At 35.7% G+C, this 25,907-nt stretch overlaps 1 protein-coding gene across 1 annotated transcript in view; it reads right to left on the bottom strand.

Moving 5' to 3' along the window:
• Positions 1-25,907, bottom strand: part of STK3 (serine/threonine kinase 3) — a 128,867-nt gene that overhangs the window by 37,289 nt on the left and 65,671 nt on the right. Inside the window, exons 9-10 of the mRNA XM_053985527.1 lie at positions 21,144-21,336; positions 10,865-11,040 (exon numbers count right to left, since the gene is read on the bottom strand). Coding sequence (XP_053841502.1) covers positions 10,865-11,040; positions 21,144-21,336 — 369 coding nt within the window. The remainder of the gene's footprint in view (positions 1-10,864; positions 11,041-21,143; positions 21,337-25,907) is intronic.

The following is a 25,907-nucleotide window of genomic DNA, read 5'->3' on the forward strand; positions in this document are numbered from 1 at the left end:
AAAAAGGCACTGTAAAATTTTGGACTTAAATCCTGTTAACCGCTGAGCGTAAGCAAAAGGTGTATTATTTGGCCATAACATCATTCCTCCAAAAGGACTATTCAACACTTTATGTAAGGAAGAACAATCATTGCAAACTAGGCCTTTAAATCCCATGACAAGGAAGTTAAACAGGTCAAGAGACAACAAATGAAACAGTTGAGCATGTATACATCAAGCTGCACTACAACCAGCACACTCCTGTCAATTCCTTCTCTGTTTCTCTGAAGTAGCACTGAAGGTGGACTGCACACAGTTGCTCACATCTTGCCAAATTTTAAGCCACAGGAAAAATATAAAACGACAAGCCTTAGTTTCATTTTTTAATTTAATGTCTGTTACGTGAACCTGTCTGAATGCAGGTGTACTTAACTGGTCTCTTCATCTTGCCTCATAGTCGTATTGTAATAGTTAATGGAAACTCTTTAGACAAAAATAGTGATGAAAACTAAAACTTCGCAAAAGCAAAACAAAAAGCCCATTTCATCCTACACACACATATCACAAGCACCATGGAAATATCTCTATGAACATTATCAGCATAACAGTTTGCATCTTTAAGTGGTTTGCCATCTCTGTAGAATACATGTTCTTCTTGTGTGTGGATGGCATTTAGAACATGGGACCATAATTAATGGCAATCTTAAAGTAACCCAAATGTTTGCACTTTAGAAAGAAAGCCTCCACTTCCATTCACACTTCAAGTAATTCCCCATGCCAAAAAGCACAATCTTCAAAGAGGACACAAAAGAGGCTGTCATTTCAGGACAAGTAAGAACTTTTTGCATCTAGGTAACTTTTTAGGGCAATTTGAAAGTTTGGTCTGTGTCATTAAGAACACTTTTTCCTCCATTCTTACTTGGAAGTATAATATTGAAATAAAAATATATAATATTGAAATATATAATATTGAAATAAAAACCAACTACATATACTGGACTGTATTGACACCACAAGGGAAGAAAAAAAAATCAAACATGTTTTTAGAAGGTTCCACCTAATTCACATCTACACGCACTACAGTATGGTCATACAGCATCATGTGGTCAAGGCTTACAAAGTTCCTGCTTCTCAGCTGCAGACCTAACCTTTGCCCATCACCATAGTCTGCTGCAATGCAAAGTAAGTTAATTTTTTTTAAATGGTTTAAGGTAACTTGTTCTAGTTCTCACTACAGCACACTAAAAATTGTTATGGAAATGAAGTCAGGGAGCATCAAGCAGCTTCTTGAAATAGCTATAACCATGCTAACTGTACCTTTTGAGCTGTCCTATTGAACAATTCTGTCCTGGAACGTTTACGTCAACAAACTAGATTATCTGATTACTATTCTTATATCTGTACAACTCCTAATGTCAAACCCAAATGTAAGTAATACTATGATCATTAAACAGATGCCAGAAAAGTGTTAATTCTTCAAGTGTTTCTTTCTTAGGAATGGGGTGAACTTGCCCTAAACTAAGGAATGCTGAGAGAAGGAGTCTAAGTTGTGAAATTTCTAATGCAAAATCTAAATTCAGTTTCACATTTAGGCACACAAATGAAAGTCGCTTCTTTAACAGTCTGAGCAGTGAAACTTAAGATTGACATCAGTAGGAGTTCTGCCACTGACATTACCAAGTATGAGATTAAGTCTTTATGAAGAATTTGCCAGTAACTGCAGCCTTGTATACTGGGCTTGCATAGCTTTATTTTTAAATTTTTACTCATATAAAAATATAAAGTAGGTATAAAAACATGTCAAATTAGTTTTTTTGCTTTGTTGGATTTGTCATGTGTGTGTGTACCCTCCACACACCAGGGGGTGATACCTTTTTACCTTTTTAAGTACTGGTGCTGTCCATGAGGCACATGTCTGCCCAGGCACAAATAACAGCATCAGTGAATTTTAAAAAAAGTCAAGTCTCCAAACAGTTTGATTACAAATTTACAAGGCACACATCTTACCTTTTTCACCAAAAATAAAATTACTAGTTCACAGCAATAAACAAAAGTAAATGTGGATTATAATGCATATTTGGTCACAGATCTAATGTAAAAGAATGACATTTCAGTAATTTTAACTTTTCATACTTTAAAAAAATGCAAGTAAATGAGAATAATAAGTTATTCAGAAACTACAGAAATACAAATTTTGCTCTCAAGTTTCACAGAAGTTCCCTTTTTTCTCTGAGTTATGCAACTTATAAGAAAAGAAATAAAATTTACATGTAAGGCAAAGTATTTTGGACAATCCCTGGACTTGGTATATGTGCACTAAGTCAAATCTAATAATATATCTGAAGATATTAATTCAAAATAACAAATAACTCCAAGTATTTTAGTCCACTGCTTCAAGTCAGTGTGTTAGTGCAGAAGTGTCTTTCTTCGAATTCTGCAAGATATTTGCAAACTAAAACCACAGAGATTTTTTTCCGTTCCTCATAAAGCACAATAGTATTAAATGTCAGCCATTTAATTTCCAGCATTTTGTTTACGAAATATTGTTAACATCTATGCTTAATATAGAGTCTACACATGGTACTTATTGGCTGCTGATCAAAACATGAGGCACAGAAATCTAATACAAGCATTGTGATTATTCAGAGTCAGCCACACAGTCACTAAGCTCATCCAATTTTTTTTTCTGTTAAACAGCTAGAATCTTATCTGACAAGATCCCATTTGAGTCCAAAAAAAAGGGATGGGGGGCTGGTGCAAAAAACCCTAAACTGATAAAAACATCCCATTCTTTACCAAACCTCACGATGAAGAAATCCTCCTTGAAGCTAAGAAGCTATAAAAATTAACTTAAAATAATCTTCCAGTCACCCACTCTCCCGAGGCAGGTTTTATTTTTAGTCCTTTTCATTAGCATTAATTATCATAGCAAAGAGCAGAAGAGCAGATTTTGTTTCCCAGTGGTAAATTTGCACGATACTGACATAGAGTTGATTTCAAAGAATTCTGCAGAAACCCTGAGCTATAACAAGCACTCCTTGGTGTGAACATTCAGTGTGGAGATCAGACATTATGCACAAAGGTGTGGCAGACTGTCTTGACACTAACACTGATTCATGGAACATGAAAAAACTCCTTGGATTAAATACCCTGTCTGTTTGGGGTTTTTTAACTGTAAGGGAAAGTAGAATAGAGACCTGAATCTGAATTGGTTTGATGGACAAAAAGGGAACATTTAAAATTTGTCCAGCCACAACTGCCTTTTTACAAGTTTCTCAAAACTCCTTCTCAACTATCCACATTACTGAGCTATTACACAATGATCCTAAAGAGGTAAATTAGTACAGACAACTGGTTACTAAGGTAACAAGATGTTACTTTAAACCAGCACCACTGTCCCAGCTCATCAGTTTCACTCATGTCTTTCCTTTATCCTTTTTAAATTAAGCACAAATTACAGACTTGCTGTATAACCAAATATACATACTAGAACTATGCTTCAGTTTCTCAAGTAATTTTCCTAATTTGAGCTAATGAATTAAAAAAAGAAGGCATTAAGATGCTGGAAGCATTTGAACTCTTTGGTGTGTAGTAGATTCATTCTTAACTCTATTCTAAGAATTTGAAGGTTGGCTGAAAATTAAGTCTTAATATGTTTTCTCACAAGAAACTATTTTGTAAGTAATAAGCAACTGCACCCTGAAATTTTTTGATGTGATAAAATAAGATGGCAGGGATCCTATAAAGTTTTGGGAGGGAAAACCTGGTTAAGTCTTACTGATTGAATCTTAGCTGAAATTTTCCAGAGGTTGGAAATAATAGTTGATTGCAAATGGCAAAATAGATTAAGGTTACTCGAGCTCTTTCGCCTCCAAAACACTGATGCTCCAAACAAACAAATTAAGCATGTCACTATTTTTGAGAGCTCAAGCTTGTAAAACCTAAGTGTTCTCAACATCTTCTATGATTACAAACATCAGGCATCAGCAGTAGTTTAAAAAGCCATAGGAAATAAGGCCATCGGAAACACTTACAGGAGCAGGTCACCCATAACAATCCTCTGCTCCAAGTGGGATTAACTCCACCAAAGCAGTTCCTGATGTGTTTATCTATGCAGGTCTTCAACGCTCACAGCAATGGCAACTTCTGCAACCCTCCGATGCAATCTACTGTTGTACGTAGTTCGCCATTCTTACTATCTAACTTCAAATAAATTGCTGCAGTTCAAGACTGACCTCTTGCCTTGTCTTCAGAGTATATGTCAATGATAAATAAAAGCCTTTTGTTCTGTTTAACATGTAAGAATGCAAAAAGCTTTTTGTTCTAGAAGGGTGTTTCCTGTGCTCTTTTAAGATACAAAAATTTATATAATCTTTGTCAGACAGCACAATTCACTTTCCAAAGCTGCTGAAGTATAGCACTGGCACTTTGTTACACTTGATTCAGTAGTCAGATTAATAGCCTTATAATAATCCTACAATTTAAGATAAACAGAAAGTCTTGATCCTATTTACAGACTAAAAAATTACTGGGATTGATTTTCAATTATTTACTTAAATACTAATAGAAGAAGGGACATATTCAAAGAGAAAGGATGTTGTATTCAATACCAGTTGGAGAAACATTCTGCTCAGGCATCATATTTCCCCCTCTGCACGAAAAAGAATGCTCCTTTCATGATACAAATATACAAACAGAATTAAGTTAAATCCGTAAGTATTTGACTTACAGAGTTTTTTAAAAAGTGTAATAAGTTGTTCTGTTATCTTTGCCTATAAAATCTCAGCGACCAATACTACACTTCTGGTTTACATGTCAGGCTGGCAAAAACTCCCCTCCTGAACAGCTGCATGATAAACCTAAAAAACCACGACAGGCAAACCATCCGCTGTGGATTCTTAATGCAAATACCTCTCCCACTGATTTACCCACACAAATACCTTTCATTTTTTATAAATAATGACCCAAGACACAAGAAGTTTATCTAACAGGCACCTACTTTAAAAGGTACAGAAAATCTCCACTGCTGAGGTTCACACTGTCTTCACAAAATGACCTAGATAAAGCATGTCATTTTCATTAAATTCATTTTACAGTCTCTCCCCTTTTAGCCATGCCTGAACTGAGTGGAATGAAATTATGTGTGGAAACTATCAGCACCAATAATACCTTATCTCATGGGTGTATGGTCCATGCAAATACAGAAACCTAAGTTTCATATTTGCTTAGTTAAGAAAACATTCTTCCTGTCAGCATCTAGAAATGCTTCATGGTATTCAACAACTAATTAAAAACAAAGCAAAAAGAATCAATATTAATATTTCATTTAAAATTTTCAAATCTTTGAAGAGAATCAGAAATGACTGAAAATAGATCAAGTATGTTAATTCCCATTAATTAGAAAGAGAACTGTTCCAAACAAACTCATTCACTGCTTAAATAAAGTCAGCATAAACCCAGCCAAGATTTTGGACAAAGATGTATTTCCAATGAAGTTATCTCAGCTTATCGTTATTAGTGAAATAAGTTTTAATTTAATTCTAGATAGTCTTCAGTCATTTTATGCTATTTAATTTTTTACAGAATCAATTGCTACATTATACATTTGTAAATGTTAACTCAAGTCTCAGTATCTGCAGTACTGCTATTCCAAAATTATTATATTCTAATGTATTTGTTCCTTTTGAAACCCCTGGAAATATTCTGCCTACAGTAACAGATGGCTTTTTATTTTTTTCTTGCTATTCCAGAATCTTTAAGTCACCCAAAATGCATCTACTTAAACATGATACTGCAGTTATTATGCAAAGCATGATCTACATGATCACTGTTTCATATTTAACAATCTGGATACCATTCCTGTTTGGAAATAATTCTACTACAGACAGAAATCATTGCCCTAGCATTGCTATAATAAACAGATTTGCCTTTTTACATTTTATTGTCTCATAACAAAAAGTAAATTACTCATTTAAAATGAAACAACATATTCAATTAGTGCAAATTAAGTTTAGCAACTCATTCTGACTAATGTAAATTCAGAGGTTATCATCAATTAGGTTCATGTAAATCCTTTGTTAATATCACATCCCACTCTAACACACATTACTAAGGGGCAGAAGGAGTTACAGGGTAATTTTATATCTTAATGAGATCTAAAATGTCATGATACAGTAAAAATGTAAGCAGCAGGTCATTTCACAACATGCACACATTGCACATCAATCTCACAAGCTAAGATTTATCTGGGTATCCCCACATAACAAAACTGTTGAGCTCTTCTTGCTCAGAATTAAATGTTCACCTTTTCTTGGTGACAAGTAATTTCTATTATAAATGTTATACAACATAAAATCTTCAATTAGGAAAGACAATAAAAAAATTTAAGCAAGTTGCTTTAACAACACCCTGCAGTTATACCCAGCTCTCTCCAGCATCTACCTATTTCTAGGAAACATTCCCCAAGGAAAGAACAAAGCTATCTTAAAGGCAACATGGTCATAGGAATAGAAAATATCTACAAAAAACAACTGTTATTAAAAGGACTGGCCAGTCAAATGGGGGAAACAAACACATCATTTGCTCTCATTCTGATCCATACTACTGACTTCTGAGCTAGAACTAAAAGACAACAGTTAAGCCTCCTTATGAAAAAGCTGCTTATACCATGCACCATTAACACTCCTAGGAATCTCATACCCATACATTACAGAGCTTTACTGCATTTTTATTTATTCAATGACATTATGCCACTATTCCTCACAATGAGTACTATCTTGTTGATTACACTTACTGGCTTCAAGGTTTGCCGTGCAAAAAGCATCACTTAACCCCAAGTAAAACTGACAGTATTAAGATTAAAAATATTGCTTTAATTATGCCATCTGCCACATGCCCCTTAAAAAGAATTAAAATGTGCAAGAGAATTTATTACAGACTGGTAGAATTCATTGAAAGCAAAATTCCGCAATGATCCCTGAGTGTGAGATACATATTAACAATTTAATATAAAAGCTGAAGTTTGAATAAACATCAGTTTGGGGTTTTATAAAGAGCTGTATATCAAATCAGAGCTTCAACAGCTGCACTTCAAAGGCTGAAGTGGAAAAAGCAAAACAAAACATTACAAGTACTTCCCCAGAAATACATTTCCCTAATATTCACTGATATCAAAGGCCCATACTTTTAGGTTTGGGAATTTATCATGAGACATCAAAAACAGACAGTAGAATAATGGAAAACAAAAATTAAAACCAGCAATTCTATACAAATTCCTACTCACAGAAAACAAAATATTCAAAAGTGCTTGAGCTTGAATGTTTTTGCTTGGTCACTGTTTCTTTTTAAAAAGCAAGAAGAAATGTAGTACAAAAATTCCAAACAGCCCTCTTGCATGAAAAACAGCACATTAAGTCCAGATGCAAATGTGACAGTGTAAATTTGGAATATTGTAATATTCAAGGTGAGTATACAGTAACAAAATTCAGTCTAGTTAAAGTTATACCTGATTCAATGCAATCTAAAACTTGAAGTAATTTTTTTCTTATCAATTCCTGGAACATGACATCACTAACCAGCACAGCCTGATCACAGAACTGAAGGCCCGCAGGACCAAAAGTCAGAGATAGACCTTAAATTCCCATATGGCATCAGTGAAAAAGAATTAAGATCAGCTTCTAAATTTCAAAACAGATGTACTTCAGCAGGAAAAAAACCCAAAACATAAATACATACTTACAGAACAAATAATGCTGCTAAAATTTACTTTTTTTTAAAGCTTAGATTGATGACCAAAGCATGTTATTTTCTTGGAAAAGTCTTCTAGTTATATTTGTGTTTGCAAGTAGTTTTTAAAACATTTACATCAGGGCAGAAAACTATGCTCACACCAAGACTGTCAAACCAGCCCTAGCACTAAGTTCATTTGCCTTATTGTATATATTTGTTTATCCAGATTATGAGAACAGTTTCCTATATCATTTATTTACATTATCTGAAAACATCAGCAAACTGCTCTACTCACATTATATGTATTTGTACATTTCAACAAATAAAATAACTATGTTTTATCAGGCAGTACGATAGACTAAGAATAGGGTAAAATATCACTGTGACCTAAAGCAAATATACTATTTGTCCACAGAAATTAGTTCCCAGTTCTGCATGTTTCACCTTAAAATACACAGAAATAAGCAAACTAATTAGTTGCAGGGATTTACTAAGTTTGTTTTCACTTTCTTTTCCCTTCTCTTTCCCACCTCAGTGGCATTTCTTTTTCCTACTTCACGCTTTAATAGATATATGCATTAATAAATTTGTAGGGCTTTCCATCCAATACACTTAAATATTTCTTCTTAGCATGACCCTGTCATTCACCCTGGCTCACAAGTGAAATGCTCACTGGCTGCCAGAACTGCCATGGTGTGTTTGCCTTACAAGGGTACGAAATAATGGTATCATTCAGCAAATGAGTTTGGTGACTTCTGGCTTAAAGAGCATCCTTCCTCTTCTACAAAGGAAGCTGGAGTACTATTAGAATACACTAGTATTAAGTTGTATTTTGATCACTTATATTTCAGTTCTAGAGCAGCAATCCCTTCTTTAAATAAAATTATGACTGTCTTCATTTACAGTTTGGATACCTTTTTAGAACCCATTAAGGCTAATTCTAAACAAAACAGCATGGAATTATTTAGTTCAAAAAGTTTCCATCATTTATCCCTTTCATGAATCATTTAAAGACTTCATGTCAGCAACTGAAAACATTCATGCTGATCTCACAAAGAACAGACAAAATATTATGCATCTTGCCCACTGATTTATCCTTTGAGAAAGTCTCGCAGGCCACTTGCCAATACTGCCACTCACTGTCTAAAACACAAATAGAAGTGCTTCTAGAATACATAAGTAAATAATAATTGCCAGTGGTTCAAATCAGCAGGCAGTTAAAACCAATATCCCCTGCAACATCAGCTGGTACCAGATGCTTTAGAGAAATGTATTTTTGAGTGGACTACTCTGAAGCAGTATATCCACTACTGAAGCACCTTCCTAAACTTTTTCTTAGGATGGTTTATCTCTTCTTCATGTTTAAAATAAAATTCCATTACACACAGAGAGTTCATACAAATAGTAACTCACTTTTGAAAAAATCCTATTTGGTTTTTCAATCAGAACAATTTTTTAGCAACAAGCCTCACAACACTGCCTTTTCAGCAGACCAAAGACAAACTGCACATCACATAAATTCCAACAAACTCAGGAACAATTTGCCCAGGTAAGTTGTGGATGCCGCATTATTGGAAGTTTTCAAGGTTACAGCTTTAATCAGCTAGTGAAAGATGACTGTGTCCATGGCAGGAAAGCTGAACTAGAAGACCTCTAAAGAGCCCTTCCTTTAGAGAGAACCATTCTAGGACTCTGAAGTCTGTACCTGCCAGTTGAACACCACTTGGAAGGTTTGCATACAAAACTGAGCAGTTCAGTTTCTGAAGATCAGAACTGCTCAGGTTTTGTTCTAGGACAAATTCCTATTTCAACAAGGCAACTTCATTGAACAAGCAATGTCAACAAATTCCACATGATTATCCACATATGAATCATTAATGAGCAAGTACTTAAAGATTTATCATCTTAGCATTTACAAAAAGAATAATTTTTGCCTGCATTTCTTCACAAGTAATGGAAAAGATAGGATGAATTTAACATTGTTCTAAAGGCAGTTTTATTGCTACTATAAGAACCCCACTGAAACAATGGCCAGTTGTTTTCCAGTGAATAATGCAACTAACTATTTTGTTAGTCAATCATCAGGATGATGACTGCTGCATTTAATATGAAAAAAAAAATAAAACAAACCTAAAAAAACTCCACCCAAATCAAAATCCAACTAAATCAAAACTCTCCAGCAGCAACAGCTTGTACTATGCTATTTAACTGGCTTTACTTCAGTAGTTTAAATTTAAGAGTCAGCTTTAAGTAGAAATGCAGTAAGTGAAAACTGGAAAGAAAATTCCCTGCCTACAGCTGTTACCTAAAATTAAACATAACATTTTTCTTGAAATCTCAAGTGTGCATCAAAAAGGCCTCATGTGATCATACTTAGCCACTGCACTGTAGTTATGAACATTTCATCTACAATAGATAAACAAAGACTTCAGTGAAACATGTTAAAAAATAGCCAAGGTGAAAACCAGGTATAATTACTTACAAGTCTCTAATCACTAATTCTATATTTCATTTTAAGTGCAACCTAAAACTTAGTAACATTTTCTTTTTGACCCTATTATAATGTGCAACACAGGCAAAATGAAATAAACTACACATATTTTGGAGGGTAAAAACTCCGACCTAAAATAGATGAACTTGTGTTAGGTAGAATAATTCTATGTACAGAGATGTGTGCTATAGAAATGGTACCAAGAAAATGACTTGTGCAAAACAGTAGGTGGTCTTAAACATCTCCAAGGGGATTGATTAAATGGCTCCAACCCAGTTTAAAATGCTTATCATTTTACTGAGATAGCCAGCAAACATGACAACAAAATTCCATGTCTATAGCAATTCTACTTTTTCTTAACAGTATTGGGTCAAATTTTAAAGTTGTTATAGCACGTGAATTTTAAGGAACCAAAAATATTTTTAGAAAAAGTAATTACAAGATAGTATAATGTCACACACCACTCCTCATTAAGAAAATCCTGTGTTAATCAGGTGTACTTAGTTCAATAACCAGGATGAGGCTCAAAGATTAGACATCTGGACAGTATTCTTGGAAGTTTACTTATTTTATTTGTAGTAATATAGTTACAGAAAGGGATTAACTATTTTTGGCACATATAAAATAAACTGCATGCAAGAGATTAAACAATAAAAAAGTACTTACGAAATCAAAGTCTCCATCTTGAGGGACCTTCCAGTTATCAGGGAAAACATTTTTGGATATGTGGTAAGGTTCATGCATGTTCTGATTACAGTTTTCAGGGCTTTTATTCTTGGAATCTTGTTTATCAAAGTAGTCCATGAAAGAAGGCCTTTGAACTTGTGGTGAAGTAGCATTTCCTTAATTGAAAGAAAACAGACAAAAGAGGTAAAAAACTATTCAAAGATTAAAGAATTAACGCACTATAAACTAAACTTCACTAATTAATTTTCCTGGGGTTTGCAGAAACTAATACAGTCATTTGTATGTGATGCAAGCCTCTGTTTGTCCCCTGAGGATCTCTGGCATAAAAGCTCATAGTCAAAGTATGATATTTTTGTAGCAAGATACAATGTGGAGAATTGTTCAAGACATTTCAGTATTGCACACACAAATAGTATGAGAAGTTACATCATGCAGTATTAATTAGTTGTTATAGAGACTGAATAACATGAGGTGCTAAGCATCCCTTTGGGTGCTGAATGCCCCTAACTTCAAGGCCTGGTCCACAGGCACTTGTAGGAAAGGAACAGAGTTTCACTAAAGGTGGGATTTAATAATTATTTAGAAAAAGAACTTGCAAAATACAGCTACACAAATTGTGTCTAGATGCTTAATTTAATTAATTACCAATTAAAATTCCCAGAAAATTACAGGATCACCCTCTACAGATGGTTGCAAAGCACCCTGTCTCTGTATCCTGGGGGATTTTTTGTCATCATCAAACAGCTGCAAAAGTTTCATGAAGCAGATAGGGATCAGCATGAACTCCTGCTCTTTGATCCTTTTCACAAAACTAAAGATAAAAAAATAAAATTTTCAGTTCTAAATTAGTGAAATTTGTTTTCATTTGTCAGATTTCAAAGCAAATTCATTACTAAATAGCATAATAAATAAACATAACTGTCACCTCAGAGACCATATCCTGCATAGCACTGACACATGAAATGCTGGAAGTGTAACACATCTGACATGAAGACACATAAAAATATATTTCAAAAATAAAATATGAAACAGGATGAGAGATAAATAAGATGGGGGGGGAACCTAACACCAAAAATCAGAAAAAACTATAAATTACAAGCATAACAAAGTAATAGGAATTTTTATTTGATATATTTGTTTTAACAAGTGAAAACTGAAAATATATTTTGAGCTTGTGTTTTACGTGATTACTAGGACTTGCTAATCTCCTTATCTGGCTTTACACTTGTTTTTATTCATTCACTAAGTGGGTTTTTCCCCTCTCTTTCACTTATTTCATCATCTCTTTCCATCTTCTTTGTCTAAAGATTTTCTAATTCATTCTGGTTTTGCTGCATGGCTAATAGCATCCTATTTTTTCATTAATGTTTATTTTTGTATTGCCATCTTTTCACAGAATCATTAAAGCCAGAAGAGACTTTCAGGATCTAGGCCAACCACTGACTCAGAAAGACCATAATCACCACAACCATACCCCAAGTGCCACATCCAGACATTCCAGAGATGTTGCCCCCACCACCTCCCTGGGCAGGACATTCCAATGCATACTTGCTTTTTCTGTGGAAAAAAAAATATCAAATATCTAATCTGAATCTCCCCTAGCAAAACCTAAGGCCATTTTCTCTCATCCTTTCACTTGAGACATGGCATAAGAGACCAACCCCCAGCTGGCTACAGCCTCCTTTCAGGTCGTTGTGGAAAGCAATATTGTCACCCCTGAGTCTCCTTTTCTCCAGGCTAAACACCCCCAGCTCCTCACAGGACTTGTGCTCCAGACCCTTCACCAGCTCCATTGCCCTTCTCTAGACACACTCCAGCACCCCAATGTCTTTCTTGAAATGAGTGGCACAAAATTGACCACAGGATTCAAGGTGTGGCCTCCCCAGGGCTCAGGAGAGGGGGACAATCACTGCCCTGGATCTGCTGGCCACACTATTCTTGATAGAAGTAAAGACTGCATGTTGATTTATTGCTTCTTTTCTTTCTGCTGTTCCTAAATTTTTCTGTTCTAGTAAGATTTCTTCTGGCATTTTTTAATGCTTCTACTGTTCATGCTCTAAGCTTCAGTGAATTTGACTTCAGCTGCTTTCCTTCAACTTCACAATGATTCCTTCAATCAGTCTGCTATTCCCACACACACCACCTTTTCCTCATATTTTTAGGTGATATTTCTCTCCTTTTTTGCCACATTTTTTTCATATATTTTTTCTAATCCCAGATCTCTACTCACCATATTTTAATTAGTAACAACTAACAATTCAGTGAACTAAATTCCATGTTGAATTTAACTGACCAAAGAGCAGACACTTCTTCTCCAGAATCTCCCAAGTTTGCCCCCACTAAACTCAAGATCACTTGAAGGACATTCCTTGATCTCCTGAATCTGAGACTGAGGAAGGGATGAGAAGTAAACAGCAGGGATGCCAAATAACTACAGAAAAGAGCACTAATGAGCAAAAGCCATAGTCATAGAATGGGTTGAGTTGGAAAGAACCTTTAAAAACCATCTAATTCCAACTCCCCTTCCATGGGCAGGCATGCCTTCCACTAGATCAAGGTTCTCAAAGTCCCATCCAACCTGGCCTTGAACACTTCCAGAGATGGGGCATCCACAGCTTCTCTCGGCAACTTGTTCCAGTATTTTAACAACCTCATTGCACATAATTTCTTCCAAATACCTCTCTAAACCTGCTCTCTTTCAGTTTAAAGCCATTACACCTTGTCCTGTCACTACAGGCCATTGTCAAAAGCCCACCTCCAGCTCTCCTGTAGGCTCCCCGTTAGGTACTGCAAGGTCCTACAAAGTCTCCCCGGGGACTCATGCAGAGAATGAGTCTTCTCTTCTCCAGGCTGAACAACCCCAATTGTCTCAGCCAGTTTTTATATCAGAGGTGCTCTACGCCTCTGATAATTTTCATGGTCCTCCCCTGGATTTGCTCCAACAGCTCCATGTCCTTCTTGTTTTGGGGGTCCTAGGGCTGAACACATTATTATGGGTGGAGTCTCATGAAAGCTGAATAGAGCAGAAGAAAAATTGAAGAATCTAAATTTTAAAAAACCACACATTTAGAAAACAGATCCAAGAGAAGACAGTAGTATGAAGGAGGTAGAATTAAAAACATAAATACAATGTACTTTCTTAGTACAAACTAAGTTCATTACTTGGTGATCACTGCCCAAAACCCCTGAAACTATTTGTACCAAAAAGATAGGACGCTATATTGCTGGCCTTTCACAACGAATTTTTTCTTCTGTTGAGATGGCTGTACTTAAGTTTCATCCCTGAGACAAAGTTATAAACAAAAAGATTGCCAGTATCTCTGTGCAAAACTCCAAGTACCAAAATGTTGGCCCATTACAAATAAGGAAGTCTCTGTTCTCTCACATATAAGGCAATACTAAAGATTTTCCAAGCACTGCTCATAAGTTTTAAAACTATTTATAAATATCTTCCTTATACATGTAATAGAAGACTACCTACATACAGAAAACAAACCAACCCCTCTGAATTCCTTGCCACCAAATGCATATTATGGAAATTGGGTCAACAGGACTGAAATTACTCCAAGGTAAGCAAAGAACATTCATTTTTTACTTTGAGAATGTCTTTTATTTGATTTGCTAAATAAGAATTTAGAACTCACTTCTGATTTCAATTGAGCATACAGTCAGTTAGCCCAATTGAAACAGCAAGAGCTGCTTACCTTCACTGCAAATACAAGAACTCACACACAAAACCAGAAATATGACTGCAAAATGATGGCACCAGAGGTATTTCAAGCTTCTTTTCTCTTGTTTGTTTCTTCCTCAAATGTAAAAAATCATGAAGATTTTATTTAGAAATTTATTTTTAAGATTTTGTTTTATTTTTATAAATAAATGAAAAAAGAGACACTATTTCAATCTCTAGCTAACCCAACGGGCTCAGTTATTGTTTCATAGGAATGGGTTGACATCTACTAGTTTAAAGGCCATCTGAAAGCTCCTATCTCTTTTGTACTTAGTTTAGAAAACACTCAGGATCTTTATGCCACAGCAAACTGATAAAGGTTGCACCTTTTTTTTTCCCCAAAATGAAATCCTTTTGGTCTGAAAGTACTTTTTTTAACTTTCATGAACAACAGAGTAATGTTATCTTCTCAACCATCTTTCAAGAACCAAGAAAATTGGAAGTATAATACATAAAGATTCCCTTAAGGACAATTAATTCACTCATCTATTCAGTAAGTTACATTTGCCACAAAAAAAACTACATCACAGTCAGTATCACTCCAAACATGCACTGAAAGCCTATTGTGCAATAACCTGTTCCATTCTAGAAGGATCTGGATTTTTCAGTTCTTCTAATTATTTGCTTTTCAATAAGCAATGATCATGTTTAAAAATGTTTTCCACAGTTTCAATATTTAAGAATACCTGACTCCTGTGATCCCTACAACTTGCCTACTGCAAAGACAGCTTGGGGGGAAAGGCCTGACAACAGTCAGAAATTGCTGGCAAGTCATAAAACACAGAGAGCACCACTAATGCTGAAAACATACTCTACCTCAGCAATATCCCTGATAGGAACACAGCCAATAGGGATGTCCCCAAATAGTTACGTAAGCAAGTTTCTTCCAAAAAGTATGCTGAATAAAATGAATGAGGTAACAACACAACACTAACTCTATGACACTGTTTCAAAAGCATATCACAAATAAAATAAATAATTCTCAACACACATTTCAAAATAAAGAGCAATGCACACTCCATTCTAATACATGTTTTGGTAAAATTCCACAGATGTCATCCACCACGAAAAATTATTTTGCAGTGAAGCATTTCCAACAGAAAAGTATTATATTAATATTAAATTGATTTTAAACCAGTTTAAAAGTTCTCCTGTTAGTCAACAAGTAAGGTCAGCAGATGAGGGTGACCGTCTCCTACGGAAGGGAGACTCCCACTACAATTTCCTGGGAGGGCATGGGTGCTGGTATTTTCTTTGTTTGGCATGTTGGAGTGGAGAGTTTACAATGTCCAGTGCGAAGTCTCTAGTCTTTCTCTTACTTTGTGACTACCAGGACCCTGGACCTCTATGCAGCTTCACATGTATGGAGGAAAGCTTTCTCCCTTTTGCAAAAGCCATGAGCTTCCACAGCCTTCCACATTCTGTGGATCTCCATCTACCACTCAACTGAGAAACATTTTCAGCTGCTTGGTGAAGTCAGGCATCTGGCTCTCCTGTCTGAAGTGCTTCTGTGAACATCCTGTCAGTATCTTTTATTCCCTCAAAATACACTGCTTTGTCACTATTAAGAGTCAGAAGCTGTAAAGCAATCAGCTTTCAGCCTTCTTTAGACCTGTATCTACCTATGTGCTCTTACCCCTGCTGCAAAGGCTAGCAGAGCTTATGAAACATCATACCATACTTAGGCTTTGTACTCCATACATTCCTACCACTACTCTCTCCGCTCACAAGGTGCCCTAAAACACAGTAGGGAAATGGGAGGCAGAAGCCTAGAATTTTGACCTCAGTCTCCAGGCAAATGCATCTAACAGTGAACTACCGCATAAAAAGCTGCCACAGCCACCTCCTTCAGCCATATTTTAAGCAGGAATTGTGACTGTATTTCATGAGTGGGAAAGTTCTGCTGTTAACACACACCTATTAAGCAACCACCTCAGAGAATGAGAGGTCTGTTGAATGACACACCTATTTACCAGAAATAATTGCAACTGGCATTTAAATGGAAAATCCACATAATTGTCAGCTAGTTGAAGCTTTCAGAGACTTTTTGAAGGACTATGAACCCAAGTTACAATTTTTAATGGGGAAAAGTTTCTAGCACAAAACATTCCTTTGCTTCTTGAGAATAAGGCTTGTAAAACTGGTTTAATAATTTTTGGGTTTTTTTCCCCCTACCCCCTGGAAAAAAAGAAAAAAAAACGTTCAATGATACTACTATTATAATCATGGAATATTCTGAGTTGGACAGGATTCATCAGGATCATCAAGTCGAACCCCTGGCCCTGTATAGGACACCCCAAGAATCACACCATGTGCCTGAAAGCATTGTTCAAACACTTCCCATTAGCCCAATCCAGCCAAATTGCATTTTATTTCTGTTTTTAGCAAAACAAAGAAAATCCACATTAAACTAGCATTCTGCAACAGCTCTCAAAAGCAGAATTGACAACAACAACATTTAAAAAAAAATCCCCATTTTTTAAATATACTACTACTACTACTGACATAAATGACCAACTTTATTACCTGTCACAGAAAATGGCTTGAGAACCAATACAGGCCCGTAAACATCTATACCTCTATACATATACAGGAGTAAAGCATTAGTACACCTATATGTGGCACCAAGCAAACCATCTCACTGGGGGCACAGTAAACATGCCTGACTGAAAATACATCCTTGAAGTATAAATACCTAGGCTACAGTAACACTGAAACCAGCCCACAATTGAGTTTCCTTATGAAATTGCTACCGAAATTAGGACATAAGTTGCTATAAAACACGTTTCACCAGTTTTTGCTTGTCAGCTGAAACACAGCTAAAGGATGTAGTCCTTTCTAAGAGTTTTGAAGCACCACTCCAGAGCTATCCAAGCATATACCTCGTATCACAGAGAAGACTGACTCAAGAGTATCAACCCCTTACCCTGGATGCTGAAATCACTAAAAAATATGAACAAACCAACTCATGAATTTTTCTATCAACATGTAGGTTCTACAGCATGGTGCATGTCCCACTGCTATCAAAAATACCATTATGTATAGTAAGACAGGAGAGTAAGTGCTGGAACCAAACCTGTTGCCTGACAGCTGAATGATTAAACCATCACTTGCCACAGGCTATCTCCAGTTTGCCAACTTTGCTGGAGTTATGCTGCTCAAAACAGTCATCTGTTGGGGGGGCGGGGGGGGGGGGGGAGAATAGGGAAGGAAACCTGCTGTCCCAAAGATTATATTCTTTTATTCTTATGTTTGATTAGAAGGAAGAATGTGTTTAAGAACTAGACTGACCAAACCTAAAATGTTCATGTCTTATAGGGCCAAAAGTAATAAAACAAAACCTGATTACTTTTCTACATTCTAGCTGTCACCTTATGACTTCTCCGTTCTCATCTTTTAATACGTTCATTACCAACCACAAACTATCTAGAAGCTTCACCAAAGACTAAAGCAACAGTCAGAAATCCAGAATAAACCCAAACTGCACTAAGAGACAACTTCTTCCAGCCCAGTATGAATAGACAGCTAATATGAATTCAACAGGGCAAAAAAGAGAAGCAGGAGGCATGTTACTGAAAAGGAGAAAAGAGAACAACCACAAGTACTCTTGGTGCACCAGAAACCCTTACACTAAGCCTTGCTGAAAAACCACAAGGGGAATGTGAGGAAGCTGGTCTGAACACTAGTCTCTCCACTGACATATGAAAAGGCTTCTACACAAAAATAAGTAAAACCCAGGCAACTGAACAAAAGAAGTAATATTTCCATCATTCTCACTCTCTCCTCTACTCCACATTAAACCTCCTAAAGTTAAGTTCCTCCCAACTCTCCTATGTTCTTCATTTTCTTTCCTCCTTCCAGGTACATACCACAGAGTCTCTGTTCAGAGCATGCACAGGCATACCAAGCAAGACAGGATAAATGTTGTTTATTACTAGACTGTATAATATATGTTGGGGCAGGAGGACAGGCCTCTTTTTGTTCCAAATCCCAATTTTATCTGGGCACAATTCCCTATTTGTGAAAAAAATATGGTTTTAGTTATTTTCTGTCATGGCTCCCAGAGGCCTCTAAGCATGGGTACTTATAAATAAAAACATATTATTGTTTCTTATTTTGTCCTTGAGCAGGGAAACAAAAGGCAGAAGGAAACAAAACATGAAACTAAACACAACAGCAATTAAATAAGAAGTTTGTCATAAATATTTTGTGTCTCTAGGAAGGAAAGGAAATCGCTCTTCCCTAGTTTACGAAGTTTATTTCTCCAACCTTTTTGTTTGCAACGTTCTGTTATTCAGCAGTATCAAAGAGCACTTTTAAGATTAAGATTAAAATTAAGATACTAATTACTATTAATTAAAATTAAGGTACTAATTTTCCAATAATTTATTATAACCAAATCACACAAACATCCAGAAAGTGCCTACTTGCCTCTAAAGGTATATTGGAAAAAGCAACCAATCCCCAAAATCTCATATCTTTGTCGAGTAAAAAAAGCACAAAATCTGTGGCTGCCTTTCAGAGACAGCAAGGATTTTTATGTCCCTTCCTGGTGACATTTATTTAGGAAACTTGCTATTGCTCCTATTTCAGCCAATAGCACAACAATCACAACAATCACAGAACCAGAGGACATGTCCACAGGACCAGTGGGCATTGCTTATATTCATTTTTAGCTGAGAGATGCAGAGGTCCAGTTCTTGAATTATTTCTAGTTTTTAATGTAAAAAATGCAAATAATGGGTGCCTAATGCAAAATGCAAGAAATTTTAGCAAGTAAGTGCTGAAACCAAACCTGTGGCCTGACAGCTGGATGATTAAACCATCACTTGTCATGAGGCAAACTACATCCAGTTTGCTGGCTTTGCTTTGCTGCAGTTACAGGGCTCAAGACAGTCATCTGCAGGACAGGAGGGAGGGGAGGGGGAATAATCCCAGGATTATTCTTGTTTGAGAAGAAACAAGAATGGGATTAAGACATATACTGACCAAATGTGAAGGTGTAGAAAGGCAACTCCCTAACTACAGATTGTTACTGGAATAAATTAAAAATTGAAAATAACAGTACATTTTAAAAGCAATGTCCTCAGAAGACAAATAAGACACAGATTAAGAGATTGCAATGCAAACCCAATGCCACTGTTCTGATCTGTTTGGCCTAGCAACAGTTATTTCCTCACAGCACATCTAAAAACTGCATGGATAGTGTGGTGCAATTTGGTAAACTATTTACACAGAAATTACTTATGAAGACTGATTTGTCAAGCTGCATAGAAACTGCACTAAACCCTAATTCATAATACTTCCACGCTAAAAAAGAATTCCAAATTTTTTCATACTATCTTTTCCCTTTTTATCTTATCAACAGCTGAGAACTCTAAAGGAAAAACAAAATAAAGCCCAAAACAAACCCCAAAAAAGCCAAACAAGAAACATGTACAAAACGCCTTTTTCCAAATTCCTATACACACACAAAAAGTTTCTGCTTTGCACTTCCAAATAATCTTGAGCAAATTACATCAGTATCTATATGCAAACACAAATGCAGCTTTGTATTTGCTATGAAACACTACAAAGTTACTTATTTGGCACTGATTTCCACTCTTGAGATATTAGCTCTCTATATTACACACACAACTCCCCACAGCCTCCCCTCCCTGCAACTGCCTGGAGTTAAACATTACATTGTGCCTCATGAAATCAGGCAGCTATAGCCTCAGTTACAGTCATCTATTGATGCTGCCTATTCATGCAAATAATTCTATTAAAATTCATGGACCTCAAGCTGCAGTAGTCTTCAGCCAAACAATGAGCATATCAGCAAGTAAGTATGTAAATTAACTATTTTAAAAATAAGTATTTATAGATATTTCAGTATAAGTTATATTTTTATACATAAATACATTCACGATTCTTTTTTCTCTTTGTTACGTACTCCCTCGCATGCTGCCAAAATCAATTAGAACTTTTTAGTTAGGTTTCAACAATCTTTTGATCATTGCCTTAAATCAACCATTGTTGAATTACATTCCAAAAAATGTCCAAATAATTATTTTCTTATTATTTGCTTAAAAGTATAGATCTGCTAAGTGATCATGAGTTACAAAACAAGTCTGCAGCAAAATATATTACTAATTGCTGACTCCAAAGAGTCATGATATATTCTCAGGACCATTGACATTGAAACAGCAGCCTCTCACATAATCACACCAGTGTAGCTCCAAGAAACTGGTCCAAATGTATGTGGGACAGGATACAAAGAGACAAGCAGTACAAAGGACAATTCACAGAAGGACAATTTGAGAGTCCTCTAGAAAAACTTAGCAAAGCACCAAAACCAGGCTTCTGCTTTGAATCTCCCACTATAGTAAACTTTTTCTCTACAAATTATAGAGTGCTTAGAGACACAAAATCCCCTCTCTCCCTGTTTTAACCACAGAACTTGACACATAAAAGCCTTTCATGATACAACACTGTCACGCAGCATGAGAAAACACATTATTAGAAGAAAGCAAATTAACAACATACGTTTCATGGTCCCATCTTCCTCTTCATCATCATCACTGTTGATTACCATGGTCCCCAAGTCTGATTCTAACATGGTGCTGTTGTGCTCAATCATTGTCTGAGCGCCTTCACTCATTGTACTGGTTGCTCTCATGGTACCAGCGCTCTCTGAATTGGTCTTCACCATGGTGTGAGAGTCCAACTCATCTTCATCCTAAGGGCAAACATTTGCCAGAACACAGCAGATCATTAAAACAAAACAAAGGTAAGATGCAATCACTTATTAATTAGTATTTTATCTTTATGTGACCTAGTTGTACTGCTGGACTCCCAGGTTTAAAGCTTTAAAAGAAATCACAAAATAAAAAATCTTCCATAGAAAGAAAAATAAAAACTCCTCTTTCTCTCACATATGCATAGCAGGGTAAGTATAACAGGGCCCACACACTCACTTTGCATTAGCATTCAGGTTTGAGTTATCTCTGTGATTTTCATGACCCACTTTATCTCTCTGGGTACCAAAAATCACTAACACAATTTACAGAAAGAGATTTTGCTGTTTTGCAAGGGACTGTCACAAAGGGTACTGACCACCCTTAACTTAGGATCATGCCCAGCATCTGACATTACATACAGAACCCCAGATGACAGGCTCATGTTCAATTTAACTATTAAACAATCTCCAAAAGAATTTTTAAAGTCCCCCTTAGAAACAAAAAAAACCAACTTGACTTACTTCAAGTGTTTACTTCCATTTGTTACAAATGTGAGTAAATAATTTGTTAATAATACACAAAAATAGCCCTTGAGCACATACTTACCCACTAATGTGGGGGAGATAATATCAAGAAGATAGACAGTAGCATTTAGAATTGGTAACAGTAATGGGCAGGAATTTGAAACAGAGCACTAATGACAATCCAGTTAATGAAACATGAAATTCATATGGAATACCAATATTTGAAAACACTAATGGGAAATCCCACTGGTTTCCAAAATCTTATTTAGATTATACACACAGCATTGAAGCATTTCAGGAGTAATGTGATGGACTGTGACTATATACACTTTCTATATGAATAAAACCTATTACTCAAGGAGAAAAAAAATTTAGACATTCTCATTTGTTGATTAAATGTAAGCAATAATATCCATCACTGTGAAGTTACTCTATGTCAAATGGTTATAATTTAAATACAAATGCTGCTTTCACCAGTTTTATAACCATATATGCATTCATTTCCCCTATTGTGTCAAAACTTCATTGGAGTTCCTTGATAAATTAATTTTATCCAATTAGCAAAATATATATTAGTTTGGAAGATGAATTGATAACCCTTTTTTTTTTATTTGCCCCTTACAAATAACATGTTGCTGTTACACAGAATCATATAATTTTTTAGGTTGGAAAAGACCTCTAACAGTTAGATTGATGATTTTAATCTGGCACTGCCAAGTCCACCACTAAATCATGTCCCCAAATGCCACATCTACAAGACTTTTAAATACATTCAGGGTAATATGTAACATTAAAACAAGTCTTCACCCACTAACAAATATCCTCTTTTTTCTAAATCTTTGCATTGCTTTATAGATTTTAAATGTTAAACTATGACTTGTAAGTGCAGGGGCTGGGGAGAACAGAGGCATAATGCCAGAAAAAGTAAAGCCCAGACTCAAACCCTTGCAGCACTTTCTGTTTCTCACTGAACTCATTCCCTGGTTTTGCAGAAAATTCGCCTCTTGCACAGACACACGTGCACAAGCTGCATGGCCTGACTGCCTGTTTCACTAAGAGCTGGTCTAGGTAGATATAGAAAATTGAGTTCAGTAATATCAGTTCCTAAAAATTTTTCTATTACATCTCAACTAAGAGATACAAAACCAGATTTAATTTTGATAGTCCAGCTAACAGCATACCATAATTGAAGCCAGGATACACACCTAAACAGATTTAAATTAAAATTACAAAGTCAAAAGAAAAATTAATTTCCACATAAAAATTTGCAAAAATACTTGAGCTCTTAATTTGTATTCTTTCAGGTTTTTTTTTTTTAGTTGATTCTATTTAGTACCCTACCCTTAAAAAACTGTGATATTCCCAAAGATACAGACAGCTAAAGGCTACAGCACTAGGCAACCATGCCAGTGAAAAAATGAGAATATTTTGGTACTGCTCCTCCTGGTGGCAACTTCAATTTTCTTTACTTTCTACCAACAAATGTTACTGCTAACCACAGTATTTTCTATGAATTGCATTTTTCCCCTTCTATATAGGTTACTCAGAAACAAAAGTGGTTTTGCATAGCATTTTAAAAGTGCAGAACAGTTAACCTACAAGTGTTTCTTTCAGTACTGCAATACAACATAAAACTTACTCACAACATACTGGTGTTTTGCATATTAATCACGACAAATTTGGCATCTCTAACATATAGGCAGGCAAATCTCTGAGTTTAAGACACAGTTACATTTGATTTACAGATTAGGCTGACAAATATTAATATCCACTCGTAGCGCATCTGGCCCTCAACTTACCTAAGCTGAAATAAGAAATTAAACAAACACTTTCCTGGAGTTCAAAACTTTTATTGTAGAATTAATGGGAGAAACTGATGGCTAACAATAAGAACAAGTGTGAAATTGAGTCCTGAATTATCACTTTCATAACTTCTACTTCCTTGAAAAAATATCTTCTATTTCTTCAGTCAAATCAACTACCTGGACTTGGCCCAAAGAATAGCATTTCATTTTCCAGTCTAAGAGTGCCAAAAGCCTTTATCTTAGTACTGTCTCTCAGCAAAGAGAACAGTTATCTTTTAGCCACTAGGAGACTAAGGATCACAAAAGGCCACCTTAGTACTAGAAGAACAGTTGTCACAAAAAGGGAAGTACACAACAACTTTGATGAATGGTGTTTTCCTTATATCAGGAATGATGTACTGAGACAGAACAATATAAAACTTCTCGTGGCCTGTGCATGCCCCAGAATATTTAATTTTGTAGCTAACACAGATTGCTTGCGGAACTGTCACTCCAGTATTTCTCACAAATATGAGATTTAGTTAATATGGCAGTAGACTACACTGGTTCTGAAACGGTATCTTAATAAAAATACGCAGTGGATCCAAGTTATGGAAGTGCACATTTACATGAGAGATGAAAGTGATTTCCTCATACAAATTCTGATTCATGCTTTACAGTACATAAATATTGGTGTAGAACTTGTGATCTGTTGTTAAAAAAGGTAAACACACTGATTAAATAAAAACAAACACAATCTCAATTTTAACCAGGAAAAAAAAAAAAGAAGTATTAAAGCTGAAATGTCATGTTCTCATACTGTTTATGAAAACAGATACAAGAATCAAACAATAAAAACAACTAACTCTGGAGTTTAACTGTCTGCTGCTCTCCTGTGTACAAGTAATAAGCAACCAAACTTGTATTTGGAAGGGGTTTCAGTTACACACTATACAGCGACAGAAGATGTACACAAGCGAGAACTCTAAAATCTCTTGAAATGCTACAGAAATAACAACAGACTACAGAAACTCTGAATAACATCATAATGTAAAGTACAAGTAAAGTACCAGCAATAACCTGCAATCCTATAAGCCTAATCCTCCAGATCTCCTTATTTACCAAAATGTTATTATTAACAAACTCAACCCTTAGAGCATAAAAATGCAATCATAGAGATTTGACTATCAAGATAGAAATTCAAAAATATTTCAGCAAAGACCACACACAAGGCTTCATTATATACTTGTAAAATAAAATATCTTATCACACAAGGAGTTTATTCAGAGAAGTTGGCCTTGTAGACCATACCTGAGTCTAATCACTACTGAAGTAAATGAGCCGAGGTGATGAAGACGAATGGATTTTTCTGTTGCCTTTTAAACATCAGTAGGGATGAAGACTGATAAAAAATTAAACCAGAGAAGCAAATACGGTAGCAGTTACCTTTAAAATCGCTCTGCCTGTGGTTTGGTATGTTAAAAGAACACTAGAGGGCAGCAAAGACAGCCAACTCGGCTGCAAAATATTAAAGGAAGATTTATTTACATGCTGGCAAAATTTAGTATCCTGTAAAATAATTTCATTTACTATTAACACCTCATCATCACCTTTGAAAAATGTAGCTGTAGTCACAGCTATCTTTTTTTAAAGCACTGCAGTAGCTACATAAACACACAATATAGTTTGGTCAAGCACAAGGATTTTGTAAAAGCTCCTAACGTACAAAGCCAAACTTCAACCTGAGTATATGATTAATACTGAGCACATAAAGCTTAGACCCATCAGTAAAACAGGTAAAAACTTAACTTTCAGCACACAGTCAAATCCCATTGCATTCAACAGACATCTGTCACAAAACAGCACTTAAGCCTGTTTTCTATCTCCAGGTAATGATGCCTTGCTGCATGCTCATACCTCCCCATGTTTATTCTTCCTATAAGCAGTTTCTGGCTCCACACTGCTGTGGGTTTTAACATTATGCTATATTTCTAACTTCAGGACACCTAAAGGACTGCAATCAAATCTAATTAACACATAACTAATTAACGCTTTGGCGTTGATATTTGTCAACCAGCAAGTACCCAAGCAAAAAAAAAAAAAAAAAAGGGATGACTGAAGTAGTAATTCCTTGAGTTAATACTCTAAGAGACTTCAACATTTCTCACATCATAGCGACATTAAAATGTAAAAGAAAACATACAGAGAGCTGCTTCTTAGCTCACTCCTTTAAAGGTCCACAGAAACAAATATTTAGACATG

The sequence above is a fragment of the Vidua macroura genome, chromosome 1, assembly GCF_024509145.1.
Source record: "Vidua macroura isolate BioBank_ID:100142 chromosome 1, ASM2450914v1, whole genome shotgun sequence".
Taxonomy (NCBI): Eukaryota; Metazoa; Chordata; class Aves; order Passeriformes; family Viduidae; genus Vidua; species Vidua macroura.